The sequence below is a fragment of the Apostichopus japonicus genome, chromosome 16 (assembly GCF_037975245.1).
Source record: "Apostichopus japonicus isolate 1M-3 chromosome 16, ASM3797524v1, whole genome shotgun sequence".
NCBI lineage: Eukaryota > Metazoa > Echinodermata > Holothuroidea > Aspidochirotida > Stichopodidae > Apostichopus > Apostichopus japonicus.
Window position 1 is genome coordinate 4,894,188 of NC_092576.1, and position 20,700 is coordinate 4,914,887.

A 20,700-nucleotide genomic window follows, 5' to 3' on the forward strand; every position below is an offset into this window, starting at 1 on the left:
TTCCTGATCACAGCATCATCACCATCTGTCCCCTTACATAGCTAATCGTTGAGTCATATATTCAAACTTCAAAACAGGAAGTCACTAAACAAGATTGGTTAAACGTGCCAAAAGTATCATCTCATATTTATAAATATATATATATATATGTATATATATATATATATCGATCTATATATATATCTATATATATATATATTTATATATATAACATTGTTGTCCTCTTAAATACCACCTTCTAGAAGGAATGAATAGGCAAAATCCTTGTCCTCTCATGGTATCACCTTCCAGTATTTATAAATATGCAACATCCATGTATTATTGGTGTCAACAGCTAATGTAAATGCAAATGCAACATCGTTATTCTCTTATTGTATAACCTTCCAGTAGTAAATATGCAACATTCATGTCCCATCCCTGTTTCACCTATTAGTAATGAATATGCAACATCCTTGTCCTCTCATTGTATCACCTCCAGTATTTATAAATATGCAACACACGTCTTAGTTGTGTCAACATCTAGTATCATTGAATATGCAACATCATCAGTTTCTCGCTATAACCTTCCAGGAGTAGTAAAAATACAACATCCCTGTTTCACCCTCTATTAGTAATGAATGTGCAACATCCTTGTCCTCTCATTGTATCACCTTCCAGTATTTATAAATATGCAACATCCCTGTCTTAGTTGTGTCAACATCTAGTATCATTGAATATGCAACATCATCAGCCTCTCACTGTTTAATCTTCCAGTAGTAGTTAAAATACAACATCCCTGTCCCACCTTCTATTAGTAATGAATATGCAATATCCTCACCCTCTAAATATACCACCTTCCAGCAGTTATACATATATGTAACATCCCTGTCCCTCTCCTGTATCAACTTCTATTAGTAATGAATATGCAATATCCTCACACTCTAATTACATCACTTTCCAGCAGTTATACATATATGTATCATCCCTGTCCCTCACCTGTATCAACTTCTCTTTGCAATGAATATGCAACATCCTCATCCTCTCATTGAATCTCATTCTTGTAGTAGTAATAAATATACAACATCCCTGTCCAATATCACCCACTTGCCGACATCCACACTCACACACATCCATAGATATGTTCTTGTGTGGTAAGGAAACATGCAAAGGAAACACATTCCTCTGTTAATGGAAAAGCATTCTTTTTCAGATATACCCCTTACGGTTAAACATCAAGGTGATAATAAGGTACCATTCCTCTCTTACATTCTTTTTCAAATATACCCCTTAAGTTAAACATCAAGGTGATAACAAGGTACCATTCCTCTCTTACATTCTTTTTCAGAAACACCCCTTACAGTTAGTTATACATCTAGGTGATCATAAGGTACCAGACCTCTCTTACATTCTTTGTCAGATATACCCCTTACAGTTAAACATCAAGGTGATAATAAATTACCATTTCTCTCTTCTAGAAGTAAAACAAATATGAAACAACCCTGTCCTCTTGCTGTGTCCTTCTGGTAGCAAAGACAAAGCAAAATCTGGGTTCGGTCCTTGCAAGACATTCTCTTGTTAATGCATATGCAACATTATTCTTTCACCTTCTAATGTGGAACAGTTTTGTTGAAACTAAGACATGAATGGACACGCAGGAGGTGCTTTTGAAAGTCCCTGTGAATCATAGTACAGCATGAACATGTCCACTGACTGCCTTGATTCTCAAATCCTATTTCTTTGATAAAATCTCACTGAGTATGAAACAGGTCTCCTTCAGATCACTGTCAATGTGGTGTTCAAACTCAAGGCTGTGGAGAGGAAGATGTGACAGCTGTGAATTCAATACAATATGTCATGAGATGTTTGCTTTTCCTATAGATGAAACAAATATAATATCTTCAAGCACCACCAGAACAACACTTTACATTCAAAGATAATATATTTTTTCTTTGTCTCTTCCTAAAACTCTCCCAGAGAATTTTGTCTAATATAGCTCAACATGAAAAACTGCACTACTGTAACCATGCATTTGAGCAAAGACTAGTTCTTCTGTAAACTGGCTAGGAATTTCTGTACCAGCTTTAAACTAACCCTAGTCTTAACTATAAATAGGCAAAAACAAAACCAAAATAAAGAAATTATTTACCACAAATCTGATGAAGTAATCCCGGAAGCATTTTTGGTTTTCAGTTTGGACTGAATTTCGCTGAAGACTTTCTCGCCAAGGATATCTTTACAATGTCTGTAACAAAAAGAGGTTTGCAAGACAAAAAAAAATTGAATTGAAAAATATTTTTCATTTATTGATGGCTGATTAAATCTGATGTCGTATGACATCATTCTTCACCTCAAATTAAGATCCAAAGAAAAAGAAGACCAATTGATTCCTTACAGTTTAAAGGTGTACTGTCTTTCAGACTTGATCTTGGATGTGCACCAAAATCATTATGATTGTTTTTTAGTCTACATGACGAGAATTAGTCCATTAACCAAAGATTTCATTTTTCAGCTCTCTCGACCTCAACTTACATAAACTTTTATTCTCCTGAAAGCAGACTGGTTAGTTTGAAAGAGTTGATTTGTTCACACCTTACCATGTCTGCCTTGATCTGACAGTGATTTGGCTACTAGCTGTGTGATGAGTTGTATAATAGACGAATAGGCAGCTCAACTAAGGTGCAAAAAGATGGGACTGATCACTCAGCTAACCAACTGGAAGAAACCTGCCGTTCAGTACAAACAGCAGGTTTTTGGATGCAACCTATAGCTAATGGACACTTTCCCAGCCCTATATATCCATATCAAATAACCATTCACCTTTGTATCAGAGTTGTAAAATGGGTCTTGGTTATTACTCACAAATTCTGCAAAAGGAAGAGCAGCTAGCTATCATACTTTTGTAATTATTTTACTTGATACCAATTTAATAACGTGATACTTTAATATGAAGTGAGAGGCAAAACTGTTGCTCATTTTGTCTGTAAATGACAGTTGCTACACTAAGTTGCAACTTGTGAATCATACCCTGCTTGAGAGGATGATATTCTGGTGACTAAAAGTTGGGAGTTTGGCAAAAATGATGCTGGGAATTGGCTAAGATATACATTTTCCTTAAGTTGGTTACAGTATATAATGCATCGAGCAACAGCAGAGTGAATAATGTCATCATATCAATTGAACTGAAAATGTCTTTAGAATACATAAATCACTAATATACAATACAATAGTTTTGCTACAAACTGCATACACAAGGAAATAGTTTAGATACAAACTGCAGACACAGGGGAAATAGTTTAGATACAAACTGCATACACAGGGAAATAGTTAAGATACAAACTGCATACACAGGGGAAAATAGTTTAGCTATAAACTGCATACACAGGAAACTAGTTACCCTTCAGAATGCATACTCAGGGGAAACTGAGATGTTATATGAGTTTTTGATTATGATCTTTACCAGAATGTTTATTGACATATTTCTAACTGTTCTCTTACCTTTCTATCAGCTGCCTGCAGCCTTTCTCTTCATCTAAGTCATCTTCATCTTCCTCGAAACTGTCATCTTCGTACCCCTCCGCTCCCAGATCTGCAGCAGTCCGAGCGTTGTTTACGATCATGTCAAGGTCCTGTAAAATAAGATCTTTACGTGACATAAACTGTGATAAACGATTGATCACACCTTTAACCTGCAGTATCTGGGATTTTGAAAAATGTTTTGTATTTTAATTTTTCAACATTCCATCAGATCAGATGGTATATACTTCTTAGTTTATAATGATAATTCTATTTCGCCTTGTAACTGCAAAGTCTGTATTTTTTTTTCTGAAAATTAACTTGGATTGTAGGAATTTCTGTAACCTCAAGGATTCAGGATTTAAGCAAATTTGAAATATCAACTTTTATTTCTATTTGTTTTCGTTCCGTATATTATCCCTACTATTTTTGTCATCAACAGAGAATTACATTTACAACAAGTTACTGACTCTCACAACTTTGAACAAGAAAATACAAAGACAATTGATAATAGCCAAAACGTTATTCAATTGAAAAAAAATCTTAACCATTCAAGGAAAAAGAGGAAATTTGTTTATTTATTTAAAAGTAAATATTACCTCATCAGAATCCACCTCAAAGTCATCAGGGTACTCTTCTTCTTCAAGGGGGCCATCTGGACTCTGATTTTTACCCATGGGGCTGGAAGTCTTACAATTGGACCTCAACAGATCATCATCAGCTGAACCCGGTCTGCTTAGAACCTCTGGAATATCTGAAATGATTATTAAGGTCAGATGTAATCTGTATGGTTGGAATGATGCACAGAAAGGGACATTTATCTACATTATTTAGCTGGTAGATATTGTACATAAGGCATAACATAGACAAGTCTATCTAAAATATCTGGTCCATTTTCTGGTGATTTTTCATAATTTTCTGCATTACTGGATAAAAGGGCTAAATCTATCTAAAACAGCAGACAATTTAAGGACATAAGCACTTTCAAATGTAAAAGAAAATATGTCAATGTAAAATTTCTTGGTAACATAATGACATGAATATAAGACAGTGAACTATTGATATCTTTGCCAGTACCATTTACTGGCAAAAATAAATACATAAATTAAAGCAAGTGTCCTATTAAAGGAAGAGGCTACACTTTCAAACTTTCAATTTTACATCTTTAAAAATGGTTATTTTTAAAGAGAAACAATCTCGGGCCATCTTCATAGATCGGTGTGATAGATGTGATGAACAATTCTCACAAACAGCTAATTCTATTTCAGAGACATCACAAGTTGACTGTTTGTTCACAATCAAGGGCTGAAAACTTGAGTGAGGAGTAAACATGGTATCATCAGGCTACATGTGTTTTACTTTTCAATCTTTTACTTTATTTCTTACATTGTTTACTTCCTGTGATAGAGATTTGGGGGGGGGGAGGGAGGCATGTTTATGTGCTGAATCTAAAGTACCTTAAAAGAAACAGCAACATAAAACAAAGTAAAAGGTGTCAAATCCTTGCATCACTATACTGCAACACAGATTTTTAAAAATGGCAGGTAAGGATATCTCCCAAACGGAGCAACATTTTTTGGGTTACAGAAACGTTGTTCAGGACCAGGCAATGATTAATGGTTACATTTTGTGAAGCAGATTTGAATTCTGTGACTTTTGTCTCTAATAAAATACTATAGTTCCTGTGTACAAAACCTGCTATACACTGTTAAACTTTTTAAGCAATTTAACCATTTGCATAGCATTTTGAATAGCACTTTGTATAGCAGTTTACGAAGTGATACTGGATAAACTATTCCCTGATGACAATGATTTCTATCAAATTTAGCTTCAGATGATAATTAGGTTTTGTTTATCCTTTGAAAGAATAACAGTGACAAACCTTCTTCCTCCTCTGCAAGTGGTACTTCTTCATCCTCTGAATTCCTCTCGTTGTCATCCTCATCCTCGCTGGATGAGAAATCATCGGAGTACTCTCCCGAATCTAGAGGATCACGACCAACAGCCTGCTGTTGTAATATATCTAGCAACAAATAGAGACAAACAAAACATTAAAGTAAAACATATTTCATTTTTTGCAAACTTCAGTAATGATCAAACCATTATCTATGGTTACACATCTTGCAATCATGGGATTGGTAAAACAAAAATTGCATGTGGTCTTTGATTTTGGTTTCTGTGAATAGGTTCCTGATAAAAGCTTTTATGATGGAACTTTGACTGATTTACAAATCAGAAAGGATATGGAACCCTTAAAACAAGAAGACTGTGACCTATAACTAAAGTTATTAAGACAGAAGAAGAATGAAATTTGGGTAAATTTGATGAGATTTTCCACGAATTCGAAGAAAACAAAACTTGTTTTCAAATTGTCAATCATTTATTGGGTTCACTGAACAGCTTAAAGAAACAGATGACAAAGCATTACAGATGAGAGAACCAATCTTTCTAGTACACTGGACTGTTGTCCACTGAAACATTGGCTCAGTGGCCGTCATAAATTTCTAAAATAGTTACATTGAAAGGGTCCTAACAATAGACTTTTTGGACTAATTTTGTAATAGTCTTAAAGTGATGCTGTTTAGCCATGTTTTCAATACCAAATTTCCAATGCTACATTTCCGAAATTTCCCTCAGGGTTAAGGAAGTTCAACCAGGAGGTTGAGGGCGGAAAAATCTGGAAGGCCTGTGAGTTGTGCTTAAGGCGACAAATCATATGCTCAAGCCAAAACATTCCCAAACCTATGCCTGTACCTGTACCACAAACTTAAGTATTTCAAAAACATAGTACCTTTTACTTAATATTTGTTTTAACTGCACTACAAAAAGGCAATTTCTGATTACTTTTTTCTTCCTTTCTCAACAAAAGTACGCTCTGGTTAATAACAAATGGGTGATACTTTTTCATTAAGAAAGGAGGAGTAAACTTGTCATTAACTAACAAAGAGGGTCAAAGAGCAATGTTCAACATATGAACAGGTCATTTTGAGGTGTTTCACAAAACAAGGTGCCATGGTAGGAGAGGGGGAGGCAGGGGAACAATGCCTTTTGCCTCCTGGCTCTGCATTCCCCTGCACAAAGTGACTACTAATTTATGTAAGACCAGAGAACTTAACAGTTTTTAACAACCAGTGACATGTTTTCAGAGACTGGGAGACAACCATCCTCACCAGTCTTTATGGAGTCACCAGACGCCAGACCATCAAAGTTCCTGACTTCAAATGCAGACCTACAGCCTGACCTTTCACCTTTGACCCCTACAAAGTTTAAATTGACATCACTCCTTACTTTGTTGGCACTTGTAGGTCGTTTCAAGCTGGAGGTGTGAAAGAACGAGAGTAAAAAAAAAGATTATAAGCATTTATCATAGAAAATGTACCAAAAGGATGTGGGTGTGATTGGCTCTGTAGTATCAAGTATGAAGATGGGAATATTTTAACTTTTACTCCGAAGACGACTTAGGATATGCCATGAATCGATTAATAAATAAACTAATTTTATGTTACTTTACAAGAATGTTAAACATTATCAGTGAACTCTGACCTGTTCTAGAAAAGAATGCCTGTATGTCATGATGTTGTATTATTTCTCCCAAACAAAAATGCAGTGGGACCTTCAACAGGATAATACTAAGAATAAGTTCCTCTTTATTCCGTCAAACAATAAATCTTCCTCTAAACTATCCTTTGAATAGAAACCTGGTAGAATGTCCTTAAGATATCCTGCTATCCTTAAGATATCTGTTAAACTATCCTTTAAACAGATATCTATTGCAGAATGTGGGGGAGGTTTGCAAGTTAGGCAGTTGGGGCTAATGGAGAGATAAGTAAATGGTTGATACCTCAATCGTTTAAGATTCCATGTCTGCAGGAGGGACTCCTTCTCCACAATAAAATTATTCAGATGCATAGAAACAAATGGTAGGTTGAGAATTGCACTTGAACTGAAGAGGAAAATTCAGTTTTTGAACGTTAATTATTTTATTACTTTAATTTAATATATTCAAAATACTACATAAGCATGAGAAGATAAAACATTCTGACATATATATATATATAGGTTAGAATGTTTTGCTACACAGTAAGAAAATGTGCTAACCATAAAAGGTCATGTGATATGCTTCCAGGTGCTACTAACGTATTATTGACACCTCTGTCAGTCAAAGTGATACCAGTTCTGTACACAACTGAAAGCTATTTACTGGTATTTATTGTGATATTGTTGAGGTCTGGATCACAATGATGTCAAGATTTACTTTCTCTGTCTTAAAGAAGGCTTGATCTGCCTGAACTTCAGCCACTTTTTGAACACAAAACAGTGTGTCTATGGGATAAAATGTTAGGTTGTTCTTATATGCTGTATTTTTGTAGTCATGTTATCTCTTGTAAAGCGCACTGAGACTGCCGGTATAGTGGCGGTATAATGCGCTGTATAAATAATTGTTATTGTTATTATTGTAATTATAAGAAACCAGAAGAAGATTGCAATCTCCATTTATTTACTGTTACAAGTTTATTACCACAGAGCTAAGATAAGAATTGGATAGTAATGGTGCTGTAAACCTGGTTTTCCATAAACTTTAAAGCACACCAACCCCTCAGAATCCATGCTTACAATGCACGACAGCTAGCTCAGACTTTGGAACGGAAATTTTTTTTACCTATCTCTGTCGGCAAACTCAAATACCTGCAGAGAAATATCTAGAAAATCTTACAACCCAACAGAAACTGTTTTGTGACCCGTTTGAGGGTCATGCCACACAATTTGCAGACTGTCGAGATAAAGAATCTCTGTAACTGTATACATTCAAACTTGTACTTGGAGATTGCAAAATAACACTTCATTACAATAATTGCTTGATGTAATGCTGCTCAAAGCTTGGTTTTGCGTGGATATTTCAGAATAAATTTACCTTGGTCTCTTTTCAGGATCTTTGTACAGCATGGAATCGATAAGCTGTTGGAAGTCTTGTGAATATATGGAAGGAATGTCCTGTTAATTAAAGACAAGAAAAAGTTAAAGAGTTTAAACAAAAAGTCAAGTCAAAAATCTTTAAAATGTTGTATAATCTGTTTGGTATTTATTTTTCTCCCCCATTTTTTTGTTCTCTTATGGAAATGAAACTTGTGTAGGCAAGGTTATTCACTACTGTACATGGTTATATATACTTACAGCGTGGTTCCCTTTTACAATCTTGTAGATGAGTCCCATGAGATTATTAGCATCAAAGGCAGGTTCAAAGGCACTAATTTCAAACAAGAGGCACCCAAGGGCCTGCAAAAAAAAAAAAAAAACCTGTGACTCAACAAAGGAAGTAACAACAACATAGACAATATCTTATTTTAAGGGTGGGTGGGATGGAGAGGGTAGAGCTGAACAATTCTGTTTCTACTCAGGAGAGACCATGCTTTCTTAATTTCAGCCACTGAGAAGAATAGTTACAACATTTATGAATGCATATCCTACAAATGAGTCACTGCAGAGTTGCAAGGTTAATACAGTTTCTATATTGTACCATTGGTGTCTGCAGAGCCTCTGGTTGCCCCTAACTTTGCGCTGGAGTGTTGGTCTTCACTCGATACTCTATGTACAAGTATTATTTTCAGAGGGTCACTGCTTCCAATTCTCCTCCAACTTGACAATTCTTTACCTTATAACTGTCACAATTTGGGTAGGCCGAGACAAACAAGATGGCGTGACATGTTCAAACTGCCACTCTAAGAGAGTATATATATTCAGGGGAGTAAACAATGAACTGTCTGGCATTGGTGGCGCTATACGATACTAACCCATGAAGAATGTGAATACTTTAGACTGCACAACATTATACAAACTTTGTTCACACTTCCTTCAAGCAGATTTAGCTTAGGTATTGACATCTATTTAATAACCTCTTTCCTGTTCACTTTTTCCTCTTTATACATAAAAAAGACAATCATTTTTTTTTTCCCCATCAAAATAAGAAAACTTGGTTAAAAATCAAAGGGGGAAAGAAGACTGTTTATAAAAATGAATTAAACTTACCCAAATGTCTGATTTGTTATTATAAGGCATATCCTGGCACAGTTCCGGGCTCATATGACTTGGTGTTCCCACCATGGTCATAGCCTTGTCGATCGTGTTTTCTAGTGTTCGAGCAATTCCAAAATCCCCTGCAAATATGTAAAGAACAAAGAGAAAATGATGAAAAACTCTAACAAACGAATCCTTCCAGGAGTTTAAGTGGTTTTGACAAGCAATGCCAAGATGGAGACTCTTGTATCAATAACACAACAATGAGATACTTTTTGTGGTTTTCATACTTCTTACTTTTACAACATCGTCAGAATTATATCAACAATAAAAACAACACACTTAGAGATTTATAATCTAAACTGAGCTATGAGCAAATGTTCTCTTCAAGCTATATACTTGTGCACATACACATTCCTTTAGCAAGTAGTGGAAAAAGAAAATTTAATTTAATGTACGACATTTCAAACTATTAATTCTCTTTCTTCGCTTTCTGATCTGTACAGTATGAATATATAAGCCCTAACAGTATTTGCTTCAGTCAGCAGTATTCTTGTACCAAAACTATTCGGGCTTCAAGTACTTGAATAAACATTACACTGGTAGTCAGGTTTCAGGTTTGTATACCACATATGACTTTCTGCAAGCAGATATTTTGAAAACTTGGGACAAAATTAGCACGACATGAGATATCTGTTAACCTTGACCAAGGTTTCAGTTTGTAAGAGCGAATGAATTTTGCACTCACATATTGTGGGTAATAGGACAAACTAAGCACAACGTGAGATTTGTGGTAACCTGGACTGTCGAAGGGAACACAGGCTATGACCATGATAATAGGGAGCTACATATATTACCAACCATTGGTTTCTTCTGGTCCATCATTTATTTTCTTCTAGCTGTGTGTTAAAGTATATGTCTATACACAAGCTTCATGTCATGGTAGTTTCTTAGTAACTTTCAAAACCAGTTTTACATACACCCAGGTCAGAACAATACTCACCTAACTTCACCACCTCATTCTTGGTGAGAAACACATTCTGTGTTTTAAGATCTCTGTGCAAAAAATAAAAGGTATTTGTCGAATCCAAAAGTAAGAGCGAAAAACTTGTTATGTTTCTTTAATCATTTGTGTTGTACTCTGACCTCCAAACAGAACTGGAGAGAACTCTAGTTGTGATACCCATATCTGAAAATCACTGAGTATTCTAAACTATTAACACACAAACCTTCATAAAGGTGCTGTATCCATTTCACTATTCAGGCAAGAAATTGACTTGTTTTCATAATTAATGTTGTCTACCAATGTTATTAATGCAGTTCAATAATGAACACCAAAAATAATGACTTACCAATTTGGCTACTTGACTTCTTTCCAAAGTTCATTAGTAAAATGTTAGTCAAGTGTTAAACATGATAATTCACCTAGTACTCTGTTCAAAGGTAATATGCAGTGTTAAAGAACTTATTAGATGAATGTAAATGGCCAAAAATTATCAAGAAAATGTTCCGTGACAATCCTTGTGTTCAAACATACATGTACATTGCACAATAAGCCGACCGAGCAAGGCCTTCTTCACTGTTTTTTGGGTTAAAATACACATTAAGTGATGTTTCTTCTTGCTTCACATTTATTCACACATACTGTATGAACAAGTATTCAGTGAATGTGTTGTTAACTAAAGGTCACAGTCTGGAGACCTGATATTCAAATTTCTTTTATTGGTAAGCCCAACTTTCATACTTTAATCAACATTGCAACACTCCAGGGGTGTATGTTGTGGCCTGTTGAAGGGGTATAAGGAGAGGGGATATCCACCACATACCCTATAATGAATTAGGGTGTTTAGTTATAAAATGGCATAATATTTTGGAAGTAATTTATCAGAATTAAAAAAGAAATTCACTACTTTTCCTACAAAAATTGCAATTCTTTCCTTCCGAATAGTTGGAATATCAGGGGTTCAAAGAGGGTTTAAGTGGGCCCCAATTTGAAATGTGTAGAACAAGATTTGAAAAGAATGAAGTTTTAAGCAATCCTATCACAATGTAGGTATTCCAGTCTTACCTATGCAGAATCTTCAACGAGTGTATGTACTGCACTGCCATGACTAACTGTATAAACCACTGCATAATTTTACCCTCATCAAATCTTTTGTTTTTGATCTTGTGTGCTTCAATTTTGGCATCTAAAGAGCCTCCGTCACAGAAATCCTGTTGTTTTCCAAGAAAAGAACATAGTAAAAGAGAATCAATCCTCAAGAAAGAAACATTTTTTGACAAAACAACCAAAATAATGACTTAACACCTAAAAGCTGCTATTTTTAAATTGTGCAAGCAGTTTCTGCAAAAATGTAATTAAGATTATCTTTTTCAAACTTTTGCTCACAGTATATATGCAAAACTGAATTGAATGGTTTTCAATGGTGATTGTTGCAAACACACTGAAGAAGGCTAGTGAAAGTCTATATACCTAGCATTGCACAGTCATGTATTATGGGTAAAAAACTGGGAAATACATCCATAGCAAAGCCCAACATGAAGTGTGCAAGCAAGTCTTTTATGTGATATGCACAAAGGTACTATTCATTATGTTTAATTTTAAAAACGGTTCAAAGGTTCAATTCATCGTTATCCAGGAAACATATTTAAATATCAGATCTGACTCTTAAATGCATTTCACCAGAATATATATGTTCCAAAACATTACTAGTGAAGACACTTCTACAGAAATAACTCAGTTTCAACAATCTTCTTTTCAAGTATGTTGCTAACACATTGCATGAAACCTAGTTTACTATCTGTTTACAATAACAGAGATCCATTCCACGATGAATAAACTATACCAGAGTAATGTCATAAGTGCTTCATAATTCACCCCATGTTGCACTAACTGTAGAAAGCTATCCATTGCAGTTAATATGTATTGAGTAATATCATAAGCACACCCATAGGGACGTGACTTTCCAAGAAATCGAGAATATGAGAAAATTTTCAAGTTAGGTCACATGCTAAGCAGGAGAAGTTAGGGAATTTCCCAGGCGAAAATGACAGAGCATCTAGCAAGTAAATTTCAGTTACTTTCATAAGATCATTTCAGTGTAAAATTTCAATTTTCCTAAATACTGTACAAACACCATAGCAACAGCATAACATTGAGAGAAGAAAAGACAATGGCCGATCAAAAGGTTTTTTCCCCCAACTTAAGGACAAGCTGTAGCAATTTCTGCATGGATAGCAACATCGGACTGGAATGCAGGAATAGGCACGACATTTACATTCCTACCTCATAATTTTAGTTCTTTACCTGAACGATGCAAAGGGACATCAAGTCTTGTTGTTCTTCGAAGAATGAATCAAAGAAGGTGACAATGTGAGGATGTCTCAACTGTGAAAGGATCCTGAGAACACAAAAAAAAGGAAGCAAAAAGAAGCTAAAGTTATGTCCTTTTCATTAACATCAACGGCAGATGCTGGAAGAAGGCAACAATTATTGCTTGTTTGTTGCTTTTATACTGTTTATTCCAATCTGATAACAAAAATATATTTATATTTTGGCCAATATTTTTAAACACTTTGTCAAGTGACATCATGAAAAAGCAGTGACTAAGAGATGTATAGCATAATGTTAACACGAAGGATAGTTCGGATCAACTAGTAGGACAAACAGATGATTGTATCAGGAATGATCACCAGTAATGTTTCTAGAGGAGAAAAGTTTTGCGTCCTTGGAAAGCAAGTCCCCCAAAATGTTTGAGTCCCGTAGAGAAAGCTTGCGTCTCGATCGAACACCAATTGTATTTATTGTATGACCTACTTTTATTAGTATAGTTGTAAAGATGCGATCGTATCAATGCCCATATGGGGGAAATGTTCTACACAATAAATAGGGCTTATGGACCAGTGCCTTAGCTTCACATTTTTGCAAGGGTGACCAGGCACACCCCATGTTAGCCCACCCTGCCATTTCTGCCCTTGTACTTCGCTACTCGCCAACTCTGCAGTAGCTCCATGCTTTGACCTTGCAGCGATTCCAACAACCCACTCTTCAGAAATCCATGTCCCTACAGTGTGCAAATCCCTCGCTAAATTTCCACAGTTCACTGCTGTATATATATACATAGGCCTGTTCGAACTTCAGAGTTGCAACTACCAATGCGCATATCCTCAAAACCTGGTCCAACATTTACCCTGCACTCGTTGCACTGTTTGCAAACAACCAGCTTCACAAAAATTACAGTAGGCATATGTAACTTTCTACGCAATATTGATTAAAAATAATCAAACTTCAATGTCTACTTTTGAAGATGCATGAAGTACAGTTGTTTTCACACAAACTCCACACCAAGACAACAGACTTAGGCACATGGTCATCCCTGGCTATAACATTGCGTCCCGGACACAGAATCCTGCAGTCGTAGCAATGCTGGATCACTGCAGGTACAATCCCAACGGACCTACCAACAATTTGAGCTGTGTACTGAAAATGGGAGCATCATAAAATCTGTCGTGATGAACAGCCACAAAGACGTAACTTTTAAGAGTCTCAACAGTACATTTTACAACTTTATCCTTTCAATGGATCCATGAAATAATATCCTCACCAACCCTTTATCATTACCTTGCTTCTTTCTCCACAGACTCTTTTCTTCTTGATTTCCTGGACTCATCCAACTGTATCTTCTTAATTGCCAGGAGCCTAATTTTTTTTGAGATGAAATGATTAAATTTTCCACGCATTCAACACAAAGCAGCTTCATTAAACATACAATAACATTTGATGAAGCATAAAATACAAGATGCCACTGACAGTTTTATGAAGAATTTATATTCTTTAATTTTTGTTTTGCCGAAATGGAAAACTACATGGAGTCAATGTTACCGACCTTGCAAAATTGGAAGTGGGACCACGGATTACAAAGTCAGCAATGACTATAACACTGATTGCAAAATTGGTAACTACTATTACGGTTAGATTCAGCCAACACAGAAGCATACAAAAACGCTGTACTCAAAGCCAAAGAGAGAGCAGATTCCAAGGGCGTAGGAACCGGGGGGCTGGGGGGCGCCAGCCCCCCAGTGAAAAATATGGAGGGGGAAAGTATCATTCCGCCAACCTGCTTCGCAAGTCAGAAAACCCCTTTTTCATTTCCAAATGAGAAAAAAATCTCATTTGGAGCACCAAATTGCATCTAAGGCCAGGTGAAAATGCAAAAGTTTTTACAAAATGGAGTGGGTGTTGAAGTGTGCTACATTGCACCAAATTGCATCTGAGGCCACCTGGAAATGCCAAAAAATTCCAAAGGGGAGGGGGGCACCCCCTCCCCTTAGACCCCTCCCTCAGGCTGGCCATCACTCTTCAGCACCCCCACTCAAAAGTACCTTCCTACGCCACTGGCAGATTCACATATCAGGAGTCTGTGCATGGTAAGTTCTTCAATACTGCGCTCATTACCTTTCGGGAACATTTCATACTGTAGTTTTGATTTTAATTTTGAGGCACAGAAGTTTCCAATAAATTGCTCAAGGCAGATCTCTCTTCATGGACTAAGCAGGTGTTATGATGGCAATGGTTACAGTACAACAAGTGTCTCCTGGGTTATGTTTGGTAGTTATCACAGAATTATGAACAATGACGGGGAATGATTTATCCAATATCACATCGCAAAACGGTCAACTTGCTGCACAAGTGCAAAAATGTACAGGAACCATTTACATAGTAAATAACAGACAAATTTCAGAGCCTTCAGTTAAACATTACACAAAATTTTCAGAACTGCTTTGTAAATTTGAGCACTCAATTATTCCCTGAATGGAATACTTTCATAAGATCACCATAGTAATGGACAAATTGTAAGAAAATTCTACTGTATTGATTTTGGTGTTTTTGTAGTAAGCCTTGAGTAGGACACATGAATCTTTTAGAATATTTATTGTGTTTTTTTTAGGTAAACAGTTTTTAGTGTCTGATTATTTATTAAACTGCTCCATTGCATATTGAACCTTATAAAAACGGTTGGCAGATAAAAAATACCAGCAACGAGCCACTCATTCTGACAGACAAATGGAACGTACTTGTTTGTCTTGTAGTTCTTGACGAGGTAGACTGATCCGGCTGACCCTTGACCTAAACATCGTATCTTCTCATACTCGTCCATGAGGCTTGGTTGGTATGAATCTAGATCCAACAGTTTTTAAGGTTTAGTTTCCTCCTCCAGACACTGCTAGACCGAGATGGAAGGATTCCTTCTCCCAGCACTAATAGCGAGATGCTATCATTGGTCTTGATCTGAAAGGAGAACAATAGACCTAGGATTTCTCCATCCCTTAGTCCATCCACGCCATTCTGAAAATTAAATTAAAGTATGAAACAGGGAATAATTTATCCGGTATGGCATCACTGAATGATCTGCAAAATGGTCAAACTACTATGCAAGCCAAACAGGTGTTATAGCAAGTTTCTACAAATGGAACAAACTAGATAGTCTGTCATGAGACACAAAATCCAGAGAATTCAAAACTGCTACTTTGAACAGTAAATTATACTCTGTGAACCTTCAATAACTTTTACTGCCCAGGATGTACAGTAAATGCACTAAGACCACTATAGTCATGGAAGTGATCTGCACTGTCGGTATAAAAGTTAATTGTTCTTCATTGCTTCAAATATAGAGACAAAGTTGTTATTTGTGAATGCTGAATTGTATTAAGAACACAACTATTACTTGTTTGTTAAGAGGGAGATCAAAAGGGTGGAAATGTATCCAGGGCAATATTTTATGAACACTTCAGACGAGACATGATGTAGATGAGACACAATCCAATGAGGTAAACGTATCCAAACATGTTTCATGATTCTTTTTTGCTTTTAAAATATCCTTGCAAAGGCATGGTGAAAAAGCTACTGTCAGGAGTAGACCAGTTGACCTATGCTGAGGAGAACAACAGCCCTACCTACTCTCCCTCCTGCTTCTCCCCCCCACCCCCAATGAGTAAAATCAGGGCAGAGGCTAATGGAGACAGCATATTACAAACTTAATTATAGTGTAAAGTACATAACATTTAAATACATGTGCAAAGCAACCTTAATAAGTATCTTCAATGTTGTTTGAAAAGTTTCTAAGCACCCTTCATTTTAGTTTCTAGGAGCCATCCTCTCCCTGGATGACAAAAACCCTAAATGTCCCCCCCCCCCCACAATAGTGCCTTTTCCACCCTTGCCTAGATGCTCATTTTGAAGAATACAAGGAATAATTGGTACTCCGATTAAATATATTCCAAAAAAACATTGCTAATGTTGTCACTAAAATCCCACCACTGCACAGTTTGGCTGAATATCGCCTTGAATTGAATGTGTGGTAAGCTCTGACACGTACGAATTCTCATTAGCCAAGTCATGATAATGACAGTGTTAGAGGTAAGCTTATACTGTTTAGCTTGGTATGTTTCAAAGATGGCTTTAAGAGCAGTCAACAGAGCACATGCACTGCACCTTCTAGTTAAATATCTATTGTGCAAGTCATACAAATTCTCTATAGACCTAGCCTTGTTAGGCCTAGCCTAAGCCTTCAGAAAAAAAGGTTACAGTTTGCCATTTCAACATCACATTTACTGTCTATCAGACTACTACACATGTTCCATAACACATGATTGTAATTTACGTTATCTTAATACTGTACGCAATACTAGCTTATCTCAGTACTACCATTAGGCATTACACCGTAGTCTAGCAATACTGGTCAATGTTCTGACAACATAAGACCTAGGCTAGAAATATATATACTAAGCACCATGTTAGGGAACAGAAGAGATATTTATTGGGAAAGAAACCAGCCATTTGATCCGGTTCGGCCCTTTTTAAGTTTGCTAACAAAGTTGTCAGGCATTGGAATATTTAAAGGCTACGACTTACTAGCTACCGTCTCCTTTCTTCTTCAATCGTCTTAAGGTTCTGTGGAATTTTAGATGGTCTGCGCCAGAAAGCAGGACGGCATTGTCAAAATTGTTTACATTGAATACCAGGGTGACCCAATGATGTCAATAACTATATTTGAAGAGACATGACGTAATGTCTGTATCTTGCGCATGCGATGTATGGCATGTCACCAGAGGTGAGTTCGATAAGAGGTGACAAACGATATCATTGTTTGTGACCAGAGGATTATTTATGACTCATATATCTACGGCAGCAAATTGGTGACACAGAGAAAAAACTCTGTAATAAACACTAGTATATATATGGTCTTGTTATATTGAGGAGTAATGCGCAATTGGTCATATGCTACTTTGATACCATCAAATTTACGTTACTTAGTCAGTAGTTAAATGATCGAGTGACGAGTTCACTAACATTACTCTATAACTCATGTACTAGATGCGCGAAAAACACTTCCGGGTTTGTTCACGTTAAGGTATGCGCAAATCAATGGTTCCTAATCACAGATTTTATAATATCAGTAGGCCTAAGTAAAAAAACTGGGACACTGACTACGATGGCTACCCGTTCTGTGGTCCAGAATCGCTTCAGTGTCCCAGTTCTTTTTTTTTATTATCATAGTTTGGGTCTGCGGTGATTGTAATGTAGGGGTATATAGGCTAATGCAAAGTTCACGTGTCCAGATTGTAAAACTGAATGAAGTTATTGGTACATTTGAGCCATTGTTGTTGTTTTTTCTTGCTTCTTTTGACAGTAGTAGTAGTAGTAGTAAGTTGAGTCTCGTCTATCCGACATGCTCAGTGATTAACCTCCGCCACGTATAACGATCTTGCGCAAGGTTTATTGCTTCCTCGAAATTGTTAATATTAACGTCCTTAAATTGCGACCTTATTTTTCCAAGCAAGGTACGTAGTCACGGGCTTTCCTACTGGTTAAGCAGTAGCCTATGTCTCGGTGCTTCTCTTAAAGCAACCTTTGCTGGAGCGTCCTCCCGGAGTCTTGCTACATGACCGAAAAATCTCTATGTGCGACTTTTGACAAGATCATCTAAATTTTAAAACCACTAGCCATTGTGTCATGCTGTTGCTACCAGGGGCGTAGCGAAGGGGTTTTTGTTGGGGGGGGGGGTGTGGAGAATTTGATTTGCCGACGGATCTGGAAGTGGTGACTGAAATGGGGAGGGGTCTAAGGGGGGGTTTCCCCTCCCCTTTGGAAAATTTTTAGTTTTGAAACGTCCTTAGATGCAATCTGGTGCATATTTTAAGTCAAATTTGATTTGCCGACGGATCTGGAAGTGGTGACTGAAATGGGGGAGGGGTCTAAGGGGAGGGGGTCTACCCCTCCCCCTTTGGAAAATTTTTAGTTTTGAAACGTCCTTAGATGCAATCTGGTGCATATTTTAAGTCAAATTTGATTTGCCGACGGATCTGAAAGTGGTGACTGAAATGGGGGAGGGGTCTAAGGGGAGGTGGTGTTCCCCTCCCCTTTGGAAAATTTTTAGTTTTGAAACGTCCTTAGATGCAATCTGGTGCATATTTTAAGTCAAATTTGATTTGCCGACGGATCTGGAAGTGGTGACTGAAATGGGGGAGGGGTCTAAATTTAGGTAGGGGGTCTACCCCTCCCCTTTGGAAAATTTTTAGTTTTGAAACGTCCTTATAGATGCAATCTGGTGCATATTTTAAGTCAAATTTGGCACGGAAGAAGCTCCCGTTCTCCTTTTCTCTATTCAGCTTTCCTTCTTTCTTCCCCTTCCGCTCTCTTCACCTTTTCTCCTTTTGCCGACAGACCCAAAATTTGCCGACAGCGACCAAATTATCGGGGGGGGGTGACACCCCCCACACACCCCCCCACACCCCCCCCCCCCCCGCTCGCTACGCCCCTGGTTGCTACTCATCGTTCCTTGTAATTGTTATTGTTTCAATTTTTATATTTATTTCAATTGCTTAAGAATTACCTCTCGTAGTTTTCAATTATCTCTTTCATCTCTTAGAGGGTCATCTCTCTGTTTATTTATTTTTTTCATATTCTACAGTTACGCTTTCGTTTGCGCAATTCAACAGACAGACAGAGAATCAAAAATAAATTTGTTTGCAAATATGAATCGATCATCAACTTAAATAACCATTTGTTTCCTTTCGTCGCAGATCTATATATAACATTTCAAGATCACAGAATCTCTTTCGCCCAGTCTGACTGATATTTGAGTTCTTAAATCCGCGAAAACCGGCAAAGTTGAAGAAAATCAAGAAGATTTTCAAACAATATCTCTCCATGTTGAAACAAAAGCTGCTTGTAGTTTTACCTCTTTACTGATTGTTCCTTTTTCGCTGTTATATTCGTTTTCAACTCGACAAACTAATTAATCTGATGAACATGAAACTGAAAGAACTTTCTGTTACAACCACCTTGTATTCAGATCACAGAAAAACATTTTATCATCGATAGTAAATGAAAGTAAAATATGCTCATTTCTTGGCAACGATTAAACCCCCAATCGATGTACTACCCCCCCCCCCCTCACCCTCACAATATGTTTATGTACCAGAGGTTTCCCGCACCGTGGTATAATCAAACTTGAAGCAGGCAGTTATGTCATATTTCCGACATCCCTCTTTTGTTTGCCATAACCATACGAATTAAAGACATTGCGTCTGGCCCAGTGTGGCAATGTATCACAAATACAGAACATCAAACGGCAATAAATCATTCTCATGTATGCAGCAAGCATGTTTGAAGGTCGTCAGCTTCAAGAAAAGCTTCCAAACACTTCCCCCAAGTTGATTACTTTTAACCTTTGACATGCATTTTAACCTCGTATACTTTCACATTCGGGTTATTGATTAAGATACAAATTTACACGTTATACGTTACCTTTAAAAAAAGTGTCTTTTTCGCGAGTCACGTATGCACTCCTTCAGGAATACACATGCACGTTTGATGCCCGTTATCTTTAAGACGTAGGAGAAGTCTTGAAAAAAACGGTTCATCTATAATTATCTCGCGTTACCCCCTCACACATACACACAAAAGTACGTTTTATCCTCAACTAAAAATGTACAATCTAACCAATGTTATTGGTTTATTACGTTTCACCGTCGATTAGTGAAGGTCATGTGTATGCAAATGTTCAATTGAGTACAATATCCATTGGTCCCAGTAAATTGACGTGTAGAGATTACACATGGTAGACGCATCCGTGAAGAAAACGCCTACGACGAGAGACTCAATCATTCCATGTTTGGAAAGTAGACTTATAC

At 36.9% G+C, this 20,700-nt stretch overlaps 1 protein-coding gene across 1 annotated transcript; it reads right to left on the reverse strand.

Moving 5' to 3' along the window:
* Positions 1-1,220: 1,220 nt before the first annotated feature.
* LOC139983199 (serine/threonine-protein kinase Nek4-like) lies at positions 1,221-17,594 on the reverse strand. The gene is made up of 16 exons (XM_071996592.1): positions 17,417-17,594; positions 15,580-15,850; positions 14,126-14,203; positions 12,812-12,905; positions 11,573-11,718; positions 10,508-10,560; positions 9,517-9,644; positions 8,665-8,766; positions 8,405-8,484; positions 7,334-7,435; positions 6,663-6,808; positions 5,375-5,515; positions 4,092-4,246; positions 3,475-3,605; positions 2,126-2,221; positions 1,221-1,787 (listed from the first exon to the last, which is right to left on the reverse strand). Exons 2-16 carry the CDS (start codon positions 15,660-15,662, stop codon positions 1,709-1,711), a joined length of 1,614 nt encoding a protein of 537 aa, XP_071852693.1. The 5' UTR covers positions 15,663-15,850; positions 17,417-17,594; the 3' UTR covers positions 1,221-1,708.
* Between the last annotated feature and the right edge of the window lie 3,106 nt (positions 17,595-20,700).

Bases quoted from the DNA above. Each gene is read 5' to 3' on its own strand.
- LOC139983199 (XM_071996592.1), bottom strand. From the start codon at position 15,662: ATGGACGAGTATGAGAAGATACGATGTTTAGGTCAAGGGTCAGCCGGA. The intron at 7,436-8,404 runs GTAAATTTATTC...TTTCCTCTTCAG, and splicing joins GATCCTGAAAAGAGACCAAG to TTCAAGTGCAATTCTCAACC. The intron at 5,516-6,662 runs GTGAGGATGGTT...ATTTGTTGCTAG, and splicing joins TGGTGACTCCATAAAGACTG to ATATATTACAACAGCAGGCT.